The sequence below is a fragment of the Kwoniella botswanensis genome, chromosome 1 (genome assembly GCF_036426115.1).
Source record: "Kwoniella botswanensis chromosome 1, complete sequence".
Lineage (NCBI taxonomy): Eukaryota > Fungi > Basidiomycota > Tremellomycetes > Tremellales > Cryptococcaceae > Kwoniella > Kwoniella botswanensis.
The window spans coordinates 746,284-758,662 of record NC_088599.1 but is presented as its reverse complement, the minus strand read 5'-3'; the positions used below and the strand labels follow the sequence as shown (position 1 = coordinate 758,662).

The following is a 12,379-nucleotide window of genomic DNA, read 5'->3' as shown; positions in this document are numbered from 1 at the left end:
GTATGTAATGTAATGCTAGATGCTTAATTTCACTTCATCCTTGTTCTCCTTCGCCCCAAAATCTGTTTCTTCTTCGTCAACAAACTATGGATTAACAGGTCCTACTTTAGGTTGTTCAATAGCCTTTGGCATCTTGACTTTACTTGCGCTACCTAACATCTGATCGATCTCATTCTTGTTGAAATAATGAGGCGCGACTATGAAAATCACCAACAGTCAGCTTTTGCTCCGCTAGATCAGAAGAAGATGTGTTGTTACTTACGTTCAGCTAACCAAGATCCTTCAATTGGCATACACTGCCTCATGTATTCCTTCGAGGTGAGTACCAACTCGTAGTACAATATGAACCTTGGTGGAGGTTGCATTCCAATCAAGCAGGATGAAGGATGAACATATACAGAATGATTGTTTTTCGTAGTTCGGTATCCTCCACCTTTATCGATTCGTGCCTATTGCCACGCCGATAATTGTCAGCTCAACTACCAGTTTCATCTTTTGGAAGGGGATGAGGGTAAACTTACAGTATTATAGAAGTATCCAGCCGTTATGGCTTTTTGTACCGGTACAATTTCATTCGGTGTCGACTCGATGACCACTTCTACCCTATCGCACAATTGTGCCAATTGGTCTCTTATATCTCTAACTCTTCCTAGCGATTTGAACTGGATGAAATTCTCATAACACCATTGCTGTGAGTAATTCGATTCTGACCATTGTTCGAAGATATTCAAGAGTGTAAAATGATCTCCTCCAGTTTTGATAAAGTTTTTATGAGCTTTATCCGCGTGTACTTTTTTATCTTTTGGTCTGTATAGCAAAGAACCGGATTCTTGTAACATGGATATTATCGTTAAAACCTGTCACATTACAAGCAGTCAGCTTTATGCCCATATCAAATGAAGTTGACAACACGACTCACCTCATGAGTACATTTATAGTTTTCACTATTGATGATAGCCTTGGATAACATCGGATCCACAGGGAATTCGGCCATTCTCCTGCCCATCCTTGTAAGTTCACCTTTATGATTCAACGCTCCTAACGCATAAAGCAATTCGAAAGATCGAATGATTGTTTCCGCAGGTGGTTTATCTAAGAAATCGAAATTCAGAACATCATTGATTCCTAAAGATTTCAACATCAAGACCACAGTGGCCAGATTTGTTCGTTGAATTTCCGGGATCGTATCTTCTAGTAACTCATTCTTGAATGCCCATTTTGTATACAGTCTGAATGCCTTTCCAGCGCCTACTCTACCAGCTCTTCCTGCTCTCTGGTTTGCCGATGCTCTGGAGATAGGCTCAACCACAAGAGACGACATTCCAGTCTTCGGGTTGTAGTTGTTCTGCTTGACGAATCCTGGATCAATCACATAGACCACACCATCGATCGTAATTGAAGTTTCGGCAATATTCGTAGCTAACACCACTTTCCTGGCCTTTTCCGGTGTAGGCTCGAAAATCTTCGATTGCATCTCACTAGGCAAATTGGCATAGATCGGTGCAATGATCAATTCAGCCACTTTGTCCCCTAGCGCGTACATCGTTTCTTTGAGGTTCTCTTCAGCAGCTTCGATCTCATCTTGACCAGTCAAGAAGAGCAAGATATCACCTTTCGGCTGGGTCGTGTGGATTTGAAGGATGGTCGTGACTGCCGCATGCATATAATTCGCTTCCGGTTGTTTGGTGTAAAACATATCGACGGGATATCGTCTTCCGGGAACTTTAATGACTTTAGCAGGAATTCGCTCACAGGATTGAAAACGTTTAGAATGATTTCGTTCGCACTTACCATCAAAGATTGGCGCTTGATCAAAGAAATCAGCAAACTTTTGGGCATTCAACGTAGCACTCGAAATTAAAAGTCTCAACTCTGGCCGGAACCGAGCGATATCCTATAACATACCAACTCATTAGCGCATGTAACATGATTAGGGAAATAAGGAGTACTCACCTTGATCAGACCAAATAATATATCCGTACTGAGAGTTCTTTCGTGGGCCTCGTCGATAACCAAAGCAGAATATGTTGATAATTCCGGGTCCGTCAGAAATTCTCGCAGTAACATTCCATCCGTCATATACTTCAGAGCTGTCTTATCGCTAGTCATATCTTCAAACCGGATCGAATAACCGACTTCTTGACCTAATCGACATCCCATCTCCTCCGCCACACGAGCAGCTACCGACATAGCAGCTACACGACGAGGTTGAGTACATCCAACTTTCATCCCGTTCTTGCAGTATCCAGCTTCGTAAAGATATTGAGGTAATTGAGTGGTTTTACCTGAACCTGTTTCGGCAACCACGATCAGGACTTGATGTTCCGCTATGGCTTCAAGAAGTTCGTCGCGATATTCATAGATGGGTAGAGTTTGTCGAGTTTCCTGTATGGATTGGGCTAATGATAGACTTACTTCAGCATTTGCACATTCTTCTTTGTATGCGATACACGTACCTTTCTTCTCCAGTTGATCCACCTGATCCAGTAAATTCTGCGCTTCTAGAGATATTCCTTCCCCCTTAATTCCACCTTCTTGTATGAATTTTATCTTCTGCGTTTCATCGAACACATAATCAAACTCTTCCACGATCACTTCCTTATCCTGTGCACCAGTTTTCAAATTCGATTTATCCGTTTGACTATATTCCCATTGATCAACATCGGTTACAAATTGTCCTTCGACGGGTTTTGAGTCTTCGTATCTTTGATATAAAGCGTTTTTCCTTTTCTTTTGATCAATTTTACCTTGTTCAGTTATATAGTCATCTGGCATCATATATCCATCTGTACCATCATCAATCCTCTGTCTAGCTTCCATGATTTTTATAAGTTCCTTCTTTCTCTCATATTCTGCTAACTCCCTTTTCGACATTTTCTGATTTCTGAATAATATCTTTTCATCTTCAATTTCCATTTTCAACAAATCCAATCTTTGTTGTTCTCTCTTGGTGAGATATTCTTGTCGGGAATGTAACCTCAAATCATCGATTGCAGCTTTCCTAGCTTCTAGATCGTCCGCTAGAGCTGATCGTTTCTCAGCTTCTAATCCACCACTACCTAATTTTGTCGATCGATCCGTTACCAATTTCTTTGTTCGATCTTTATCTTTCTCCTTCATCCTTTCTGCGAATGCATCTCTCTCTGCTAGATCTTCCAGCCGCTCTCTTTCTAATCTCTCCTCTTCCGTTTCCTGTATCTCAGGTGGTTCTTCACTCCGCCTCGAAGGTGAATCTAATCTCAATCGCTTAGCTTCTTTCTCTTTCTCTTCTTCATCTGACTCCCAATTTCCCTCTGTATCCCTCTTCCTAGCTGATCTACCAAGTTTGACTGCACCGCCATCCCGTTCCTTGTCTTTACCTTTCTTCGACTTTTTCTCCTTCTTGCTTGAGCTACTAGACGACGAAGCACCTTCATCTTCATCCATCAACAACGCAAACCTCTGATTTGCAGCGGGTTTCTCTGCCTTTGAGGCCTTGGGTTTGGTCTTTCGAGGTACGAGTGCGTGAACTTGGGTGGCAAAGGATTGAGTGTCGGGGGAGTCTGATAATCCAGTAGCCAGTAGAGCGTGATATAGATCACCGGGAGTTTTCGAAGATAGAGCGAGGGAATGTACATATTCTACGGTCGCATTGTCTGATGAGCCCAGAATCTGAAGAAAGTCATTAGCGATTGGACGGAAAGCAGAGAAAGATGAGAGTGAACTTACTCGGACGACATTGTCACTGATGAATGTCTTAAGATCCATATTGGTTGGTATTTGCAGTGACAGGCAGGCGAGGGGCAGCAGTGGGGGTTGTCAGAATGGCGGCCTTCCTGTGACTACTCCTGTGCCACTTTCATGGGTACGCCGATGGATAATGTATGCAAAGACGACAGATAGGAGATGCATGTTCTAAGTGTCATCTTGACTGGCGAGCAACAATAGCTCAAGCAAGGTTGGGTGACCTTGGTGACCCGAACCGAGTGATGTGGCATTCTTCCTACCCAGGTTTGATCCCGTTGACCATGGAGTGATAATCATCCCCCTCTCTATGCCTCTTTGCTTGCGCTCACAGCACCAACAATGCAAATCCACCTTGACAAAGTGGAAATCCATTGCTTCCATCCTATACCACACTCTCAAGCTACCTTAGAAAAGCCACCAGCACAATGTTCTTCTGTGCTAGTGAGTGGCACCGGTGTACTCGACCTGGAAAGTGTAAGCTGACTATCGTATTTTACTCAAGTTTCCGGCTCCCCTCCTACCGCTCCTGTCGTCTCAAAGACTTCAGGTACAGTGTACGAAAAGGCTCTGATCGAGAGGTATATCGGTGAGTCGAGTTGTGTGTATGTGATATGAAGTTGGACTTTGGCTCATCAATGATATATTCAGAGGAAAATGGTACAGACCCAATCTCAGGTGAACCATTGACGAAAGAGGATCTCATCGATGTTAAAGCCAGTATGTTGTAGTCGTATTTGGTTATCATTGTTTCATATCACTGATGTTAACTCGTAGAACCATCCACTCTTCCTCCTCGTCCGGCCAATCAGACTTCGATCCCTGCGTTACTCACTGCCCTGCAATCCGAGTACGACTCCATAATGCTCGAATCGTTGGAGATTAAAAAGGCTTTCCAGAATTCAAGGTGAGTTGCTATCTTTTCAGAACCCACCACTGCAGACGTTTAATGTTGACCGTCTTGTATAGGCAAGAGCTTGCCAACGCTTTGTACCGAGAGGATGCAGCTACTAGGGTAATTGCTAGATTGATGAAGGAAAGAGATGAGGCTAGACAGTGAGTCTTCGAGGTATAGGTACAACTCAGCTTTTTGACCATTTGTTTCGTAGAGCTTTGTCGTCTATTCAATCTACCATTGGCTTCCAACCCACTGCCGCTGCCGAAGCACCAGCTGAAGATGTCGAGATGGCCCCGGAATCTCAAGGTGCTCTGCCAGAAGAGGTCGAAGCTAAGGTGATGGAGACGAACCAGGCGTAAGTCAATGTATCATCTATGTTGAAGACAGTCATATCGTTCTGACGTCTTCTGATTTAGTCTGTCATCCGGTCGAAAGAAGAGAAAGCCTGCTCCTGGTTACTCCAAAGCCGACCAAGTCAAAGGATTTACTCAAACTTCCCATGTTCCATCGTTACACGCTACTAAACCTGCCGGTATCACCGCTATCGATGTCGCCAAGGACGGTAACATCGTCGTTACAGGTGGAGCTGACAAGGCTGTTCAAGTATTCGATCTTGAAGCTTCCAAAGTGCTCGGTACGCTCAAGGGTCACACCAAGGCTATCACACATGTCGCCTTTAGGGAGAAGGACGGTGAGAACAAATTGGCTATCAGTGCAAGTGCCGATAAGACCGTTAAAATCTGGGGTGAAGAAGGTGGAAAATGGTCAAACAAGGCGTCATTAGGTGGACATAAAGGTGAAATCAACGGTTTGGCCTTACATCCTTCGAACGATTATTTGGCAGTCGGTTCATCCGATTCAACTTGGTCGTTATACGATATCAACACTCACGAGGAGATCTCCAAATACGAAGCTATCAAGGGTATCGAAGGTTCGTTCGCCTACACTTCATTTGCTGGGCATCCAGATGGAGTGTTATTCGGTGGAGGTACAAAAGATGGTAATGTCAGAGTATGGGATGTAAGACAACGAAACTCCTTGGCGGCTACGTTAGAATCTCATCCTTCGAAAGCTCTCACGACTCTGTCATTCTCCGAGAACGGTTATTACCTCGCTACTGGTTCTTCAAGTGAACCATCCGTCAAGATCTTCGATTTGAGAAAATTAGATATCTTATCTTCATGGGACTTACCTTCTGAAAATACCGTTTCGGAAGTCAGGTTCGACCCATCCGCTCAGTTCTTATCTGTATCAGGAACAGATCTTAGAGTGTACGCGAACAAGACGTGGGACGAGTTGCTCAAGTTTGACGACAATGCTGGGGTATTAACTGGAGCGAGATTCGTGAAGAATGGTAGTGAGATTGTGTTGAGTGGGCTGGATCGGACTTTGAGAGTGTTGGGAACTCAAGCATAGGAAGGAGACACTGCATGATTGATAGCGTGTAGTCAAGTAGAATAGAGTAGCTCTTATGTATCTTGAGAGGATGTTCGAAAACGAATGCAAATAATCTATACCATATGATGTATGGTGTGTTCCGGTCCGAGAAGAAGGCACACCAAGTTACTGATAAACTTAAAGCGCGGATCATCCATCGGTCATCAATCTGTGGTCAACGTCATTGATGGGATCATCATGACAGCACCAGACATCAAATGTAGCATCTCACTCTTATCTATACTCTATATCATCGGCTGATCTATCCATCTCCTATCTCTCCTCTCGACCTGAAGACAGCATACATCGCAGTCATGGTGTTCGCAAATCTAACTTACGAAGGTATGTCCACGACCATCTTCCCATGCCATTCCAGGCCATACTAACTCATCTTCTCCCTTCACTTAGACAAAGTCAGTACTCCCATTCATTCTTCTAGCCCCTCTATATCGATCTGACGACATGTATAGGAAGCCTTTTTCTCCCTTCTCGATGAATATTTTGCATCCCGTCCTCATCTCGCTCCATCCTCATCCAGCGGTCCAACAATAGCCAGTCTAACAAAGCTCATCCCGCCTTCCCGATCTGCCAATCCACCTACACCCTCATCACCCAATTATCCATCTTCATCTCCAGCCATACAGTCTGGTGGGGTGGGATCGACCGAGGAGAAACCAGATATGGCTCAAAGATTCATATCTTCTTCAATCAAATTAGGAACGAAGGGGACTAAAACTGGTATAGGAGCTATATCGAAGAATAAAGATGCGATGGACTTGTTGGGTAAAGTCGGTGCGGCGGGGATGGTCAAAGGTGCGAATAATAGATTGAACTCCCCTCCACCTGTCGAGGGAGGAGCGACGATAGAGGAAGTTACGGTGGTCGAAGAACGGAAGGTCAAGACGCCTGCTCCCCCGCCTAGTAAGAAAGGTGGTGTAGCGGGGTTGGTATCAGGAAGGGTGAGTTGAAATTCTCCAATGGGCAGATGATAGAAATACACCGACGTCATTCGTTGCGGTCCTATCGACTGTGATGAAAGATGCTCATGCTGATATTACTACTATCATGAGCTCAGTCATTCGGTCATGTAGACACATCCAGCAAGATGTCAGCGTTTACCAGCATGTGGAAAGATCCTCATAAGGGTGAGTGCGATTCCGATATCCATTCATACTGCTCAACGTGACCATGGATGGTTCAGACAGCTGATGAGAGATCTTTGGTATATTCGTGTCACAGCCCAGCAACCGACCGTCGATCAACACGTCCCTCCCGCCCTGACCAACAAGCGCACATCGATGCCTCCGCCTATAAGACGTGATGGCTCGGGCTCATCAGCTGATCTTAGATCACCTCATGAAGAGAAATTGGCTCAAGCTCAGGCTCAGGCGTTGTACGATTATGCAGGCTCGGTGAGTCGTCATCATGTTGTCAAGCTGAAAGTCATCGCCATCGGTACACTGCTGATATCACCGGTCTCTGTTTGCAGGATACAACAGATCTCAATGTCCAGGCGAACCAGATTGTTAATCTAATCGAAAAGACCTCGGAGGACTGTGAGTGACGTCTCGCGCTCAACCATTACGTGCAATCTTGCATCTTGCTGACTCTGTGGCCGATTGACAGGGTGGACATGTGAAGATGGGAATGGGACGAGAGGTCTCGTACCAGCAACGTATCTCAAGGAATTGTAAACCTCAGCCCGAAGTAGATTTGTACAGTATGGTGCGGTATAGTACGGGTAGTGCACCTACCACTTGTATCTCTTGACAAAGGATCCTGTACGCGGCTAGAAGTTTTACAATTACTCACACAATTTTGAATCACACACTAGCATCATACATGATGATCTGCTCGATCGAGAGTAACATCAATGATACTGACTAGTTGACCTCATGCCACTGATTCGAAATTCCTGGCTCCTCAATACACACCTTTGTGCGATCGTCCTTCAAGTCCGAAACATTTACGCATTCCTCAACAGCGGGTGGTGTCAAAACCCCATCACGCGATGGTGGACGTTCTCCCATGACCTGTTACACGGCTACCGCTTCTCAACGCAACTTGTGAACGATCTGAAATGATCCGATCCGAAACCTCTTGATCCATTCGTCCTCCTCTGAATGCATGCTCTAATCCTATACAAGCTGACTACTTTTGTCGCCCGTCATCACACATCATTGAGTCCGCGTTACGACTGACCAATCCTTTGTTCTCATGTATCGAAACTCATGCTCTATCCATCTTCAGAAACAGGTGACGATGTCAATTGAATGTCAGAATAAAATATCGTCACAGTATACTCAAATGAGAATGGAGCTGTTTATATAGAGTGATAAAGTGTATCGCCACTCGACTTTGATGGACTCATTTCCTCTCTCAAACACTGATTCCGATCCCATTCCCATTCCCATTCCCATCAAAAGCTACTAGGATGGATCCAGAACACTCCAATTCATCATGGTCTACCCAACTTCCTTCATCTTCCCGATATCCCCCTGACCTTGACCCTAGTCGATGGGCAAGCTCATACCCACGAAGTGAACTTCCCGCTTCTTCTTGCCTTGAAGTCGAAGAGCGACCACCACCTTTACCTCCTAGACCAATACCAGCATATCTCGGTATGCAATCGTCCCAGGCGAGTCAACAGTCAGGCATACCTCTGCAGACCTTCAGTGGCGACACTGTCGGAAGATATGTATCAGGGACATCTGGCTATAACAAGGACACCGGAGGGATGCCACTTCGCACGTTAGATGACAAGACAACGTACTCTTCTCCGGCCATGATGAGCTACCAGCGACCTGGCCACTCAGGCCAGTGCAGTGAATTGACTCCCAGCATCAGAGAGACTTCGCACAATAGTCACAGAGGCACTCACACATCCAATGGAATTTCGGATAAAGATGCTCGTGAATTAATGGGATTAACAACCACTGCCGGTATTCTAGGAGGCATGACTGGAGGTATAGCCCTTTCGGGAGATAAGGGCGCAGGCGGAGGAGACGCGGGAGATGGTGAAGGAGATGGAGGAGAAGGTAATCCTTTACGAAATCTCAATCTGGATCCTGGTTTTAATCCAGGTCCAAGTCCCGCTAATCCCGGGGACGGCGACGGAGGTGGAGATAGTGACGAGTGCAGTATTTGTTGTGAAGGAGATTGGTGCGGTGATGGCGATGCTTGTTGTTGTTGTTGCTGTTGTGGTGATTGTAGTGGTTGTGGGGATTGCAGTGGATGCTGTGGGGGTGGAGGTTGCTTCTAACATGAACTATTGAATTAGCACTAAACGTGTCATGTGTTAATGCATTCCCCAATTCTGATGTGAATTTTGACTTGAAGTGATAGAGTGAAGGCAAGCAAAAGGTGGAATGGGTATCTTTCATAACATCATCATGAGTGCATATGCATGTGCAAATTATATAAACATTTATCGTCATATTCCCGTAAGAATCATATACAGTGCAAAGAGCTGAATTGACTATCCCGTGTTGAGGAAAGGTAAATAGCATCGTTATTCCTCAAAAGCAAATGCACCTACACCCGCCAGACCTTCTTCCCTACCCATCATACCCATACCCTTGACCACCTCCATCTTCCTACTATGCCAACCGACATTACTTCCCACTTTTCCGTTACTGTCGCTCAGGTGATTTAACCATTTCCTCCTCGGATCCTGACGTGGTAAGTGCCTCACAAATTCCCATCCCTCTTTACCTTCAATATCACCATCTAATCTACGCCATCCACACGACAAGTCGACATACCATCCTCTACCTCCTTTTGATCTCACCACTTGCCATTCTCCATTTGGTGTGATACTCCTGCGGATATTGGGTGAAAGTTCCAATACGCGTAATCGAGTTGGACCAGGATTGAGATTGGGTCCTTGCAGTGCACCTGAGATATTCAAGTTAGATAAAGAGAATGGGACAGTAGTTAAAGGGTTGATAAGTCTCGCATGGAGTTCCAAGGTAAGTTGTAGAGGTGATAAAGATGGATCGAGAGATGAGGTAGTAGCTGTACCGGTAAGTGTGAGGATTTCAACATTCGGAGCGACGTTTAGAAGGAATTCGGCGATAGGAGGTAAACTGAGGGTAGGTATATGTGATAAACCCAGACTGATCAAGCTTGGTTGTTGGGGGAAGACTTCTCTGGACAAATGAGCAGGAGTGAATCGAGCAGAAGATAAATCGAGGTACCTCAGTCGCCCAGATTTGATACATGGAGCTTCGGTTACGAGTCGCATCAGGTCGTTCTGCTCGATGACATTTCCCTGAGTGGGGTTGACAAACAAGTTGAGGTCGACGAGATCACGGGCGGCGGGACATCGGCAGAGGAAATCGACGATGATCTGAGGGTCGAGTCGGGGACATCGGGCCAAGCTCAACGAGGTGAGTCGTAACGACCGGGGGCATCTTTCAGTGAGGTAAGCAAGGAGATCTGAGGGTACGCGAGTACCGGATAAGTCGAGGTGGGTGAGGTTGGGACAGGCAAAGACGAGACCGGTAATCACAGGTGGCTCCAGTCTTGTACAAGCTCTGAGTGATAATCTTCGCAATGCTCTGAACTTCGGGAACTTCCTCTTTGGTCGATGAGCATGAGCATCACTCTCATCCTCAGTCACTTCGGGAGTAGTGTATCCACCGTGTCTACCTCTATGTCTTCCTCTCGATCGCTCACGACCTCGATCATCGTCTGTAGCAGAATCTTCGTCTGGCATCAGCCAAGTATCGAAGAACCGGTTCATCGCCTCAGTGTAGTTGTTAGAGACACAGCCAGTCAGGTCAAGTGCCTCGAGAGGGGTAAACATTGATCTCCTTCTCCACTTTTCGTCTTCAGTTTCATCCTCGTATGGAGCGTAGGTTGGACGAGGGGGATCAAGCTGATCGTAATCCGATCCAGCAAGGGATTGGGCTGGTCCAACCGATAATGACCGTACTCGTGAGAGGGATTTTGATGGGGAATGGTAGCGGGGCTTTCGATATCCACGGAAAAAGAGTTCTTCAATTACAGGATAGCTAAGCGCAGAGTCGACATATTCCGTCATACAGAGGGACACCAAATTGGGAGCGTTCTAAGACAGGCTATCAGCTGCGGAATTTCATACACATAAGACTGAACTCACTTTGATAACTCCTTCCAATCTACCACCGGTGACGAATCTCCCTCTAACGGCTTCCTCCTGACTGCGTCTACTTCCTATCGTTCTGAAGTTGGTAAAGCTCAGATGTCGGATATATGGACCAGGCGGGGGTAACAAATCAGGATTGACATTTTCTTTCTGTTCTGCAGTGCCCCTTGCGGTGATGACGGGACTTTTCATTTCTGCAAGCCCTCTCAGGGGAGTTATCTCATCTTGCACTTCGTCAACGTCATCCTCGTCTACATCGTCGTAGTGGTGTGCTTTCGACAAACTTGTCTGACGTCTGAGAAAACCACTCCCACCAGCGATGTTCGAACTGTTGCTTCTGCTTCGCGTGAGAACCGATGAGATGCTCTCCGTATCGAAATTGACAGTTCGACGGGGACTTCTCGATCGACCCCGAAGCCTGGAAGTCGTTTTCAGTGCGGTTGGACCGGGATGAGAAACGCCTCGTATGAGAGGTGGTGGAGAAGGTGAGGAAGGATCAAAGTACGATGTAGAGGAGGAAGATGCAGGGTGAGGTGAAGAGTTCCTCGATCCGGGGGGAGTAAGGAGTTCACGGATGTGGGAAGGCTGAGGTGGAGAGTAGGATAAAGGAGGAATACTGGTGAGATCGCCATAGGGGTTGGGATAAACAGAAGAAGGTGGAGTTGAGATATAGCTTGAGAATCCACTGGATATGGTCGCAGGAGCCTTGTGAGCCTCGGGTCCAGATATTGGAATAGGTTCGGAGGCGGCCGAAGCGGGTTGGGAAACAGTGCTTGGACCAGCTTCAGGCATGACCTCCTCAATCTCTATGATCTCTTCCGTCAGGGCGTTGACTATTGCTAGCCACCCTCTACCAGTCTGCACATCTACATCCTCCCATAGCCATGGTCGAGCAGCTTCCAAAGCGCGTGAGGACGACCTGGTCATAAGGGAGAGGAGCTGAAGATGACTTTGAGGGAGTGGGGGAGTCGGATCGACATTGTGTATGACATCGATCTGAGGGATGGAAGTCGGTTCGGAAGGTGGGGGAGGAGCTACGAAGGGCGGGTGTATGAGAGAGGCTATGTTGGAGAGAACATCGAGGGGGAGAGAAACGCCTGTAGATTCCTCGGGTAAAGTCGTAACCATGGTGGGTGGCGAGGGAGGTGGTAGGATTTTGATCTATTAGTGTTGTTTTCTACTCTACAGGG

At 46.3% G+C, this 12,379-nt stretch overlaps 5 protein-coding genes across 5 annotated transcripts; 3 read left to right on the top strand and 2 right to left on the bottom strand.

Moving 5' to 3' along the window:
* Positions 1–84: 84 nt before the first annotated feature.
* On the bottom strand, positions 85–3,747 carry L199_000297 (uncharacterized protein; the record flags this gene model as incomplete). The annotated part of the gene is made up of 8 exons (XM_064886065.1): positions 85–197; positions 263–449; positions 522–857; positions 920–1,722; positions 1,792–1,894; positions 1,954–2,399; positions 2,457–3,651; positions 3,709–3,747. 8 exons carry the CDS (start codon positions 3,745–3,747, stop codon positions 85–87), a joined length of 3,222 nt encoding a protein of 1,073 aa, XP_064742137.1.
* A 404-nt stretch (positions 3,748–4,151) lies between these two features.
* Positions 4,152–6,037, top strand: L199_000296 (uncharacterized protein; the record flags this gene model as incomplete). The annotated part of the gene is made up of 7 exons (XM_064886064.1): positions 4,152–4,167; positions 4,229–4,312; positions 4,375–4,443; positions 4,501–4,630; positions 4,693–4,779; positions 4,833–4,976; positions 5,038–6,037. 7 exons carry the CDS (start codon positions 4,152–4,154, stop codon positions 6,035–6,037), a joined length of 1,530 nt encoding a protein of 509 aa, XP_064742136.1.
* A 335-nt stretch (positions 6,038–6,372) lies between these two features.
* On the top strand, positions 6,373–7,752 carry L199_000295 (uncharacterized protein; the record flags this gene model as incomplete). Its single annotated transcript, XM_064886063.1, has 6 exons — positions 6,373–6,400; positions 6,533–7,017; positions 7,134–7,203; positions 7,298–7,470; positions 7,548–7,614; positions 7,685–7,752. 6 exons carry the CDS (start codon positions 6,373–6,375, stop codon positions 7,750–7,752), a joined length of 891 nt encoding a protein of 296 aa, XP_064742135.1.
* Positions 7,753–8,492: 740 nt separating this feature from the next.
* Positions 8,493–9,320, top strand: L199_000294 (uncharacterized protein; the record flags this gene model as incomplete). Its single annotated transcript, XM_064886062.1, has 1 exon — positions 8,493–9,320. The coding sequence occupies one exon, from the start codon at positions 8,493–8,495 to the stop codon at positions 9,318–9,320; it is 828 nt and encodes a 275-aa protein (XP_064742134.1).
* Positions 9,321–9,569: 249 nt separating this feature from the next.
* L199_000293 (uncharacterized protein) lies at positions 9,570–12,317 on the bottom strand (the record flags this gene model as incomplete). The annotated part of the gene is made up of 2 exons (XM_064886061.1): positions 9,570–11,132; positions 11,184–12,317. 2 exons carry the CDS (start codon positions 12,315–12,317, stop codon positions 9,570–9,572), a joined length of 2,697 nt encoding a protein of 898 aa, XP_064742133.1.
* Positions 12,318–12,379: the final 62 nt, after the last annotated feature.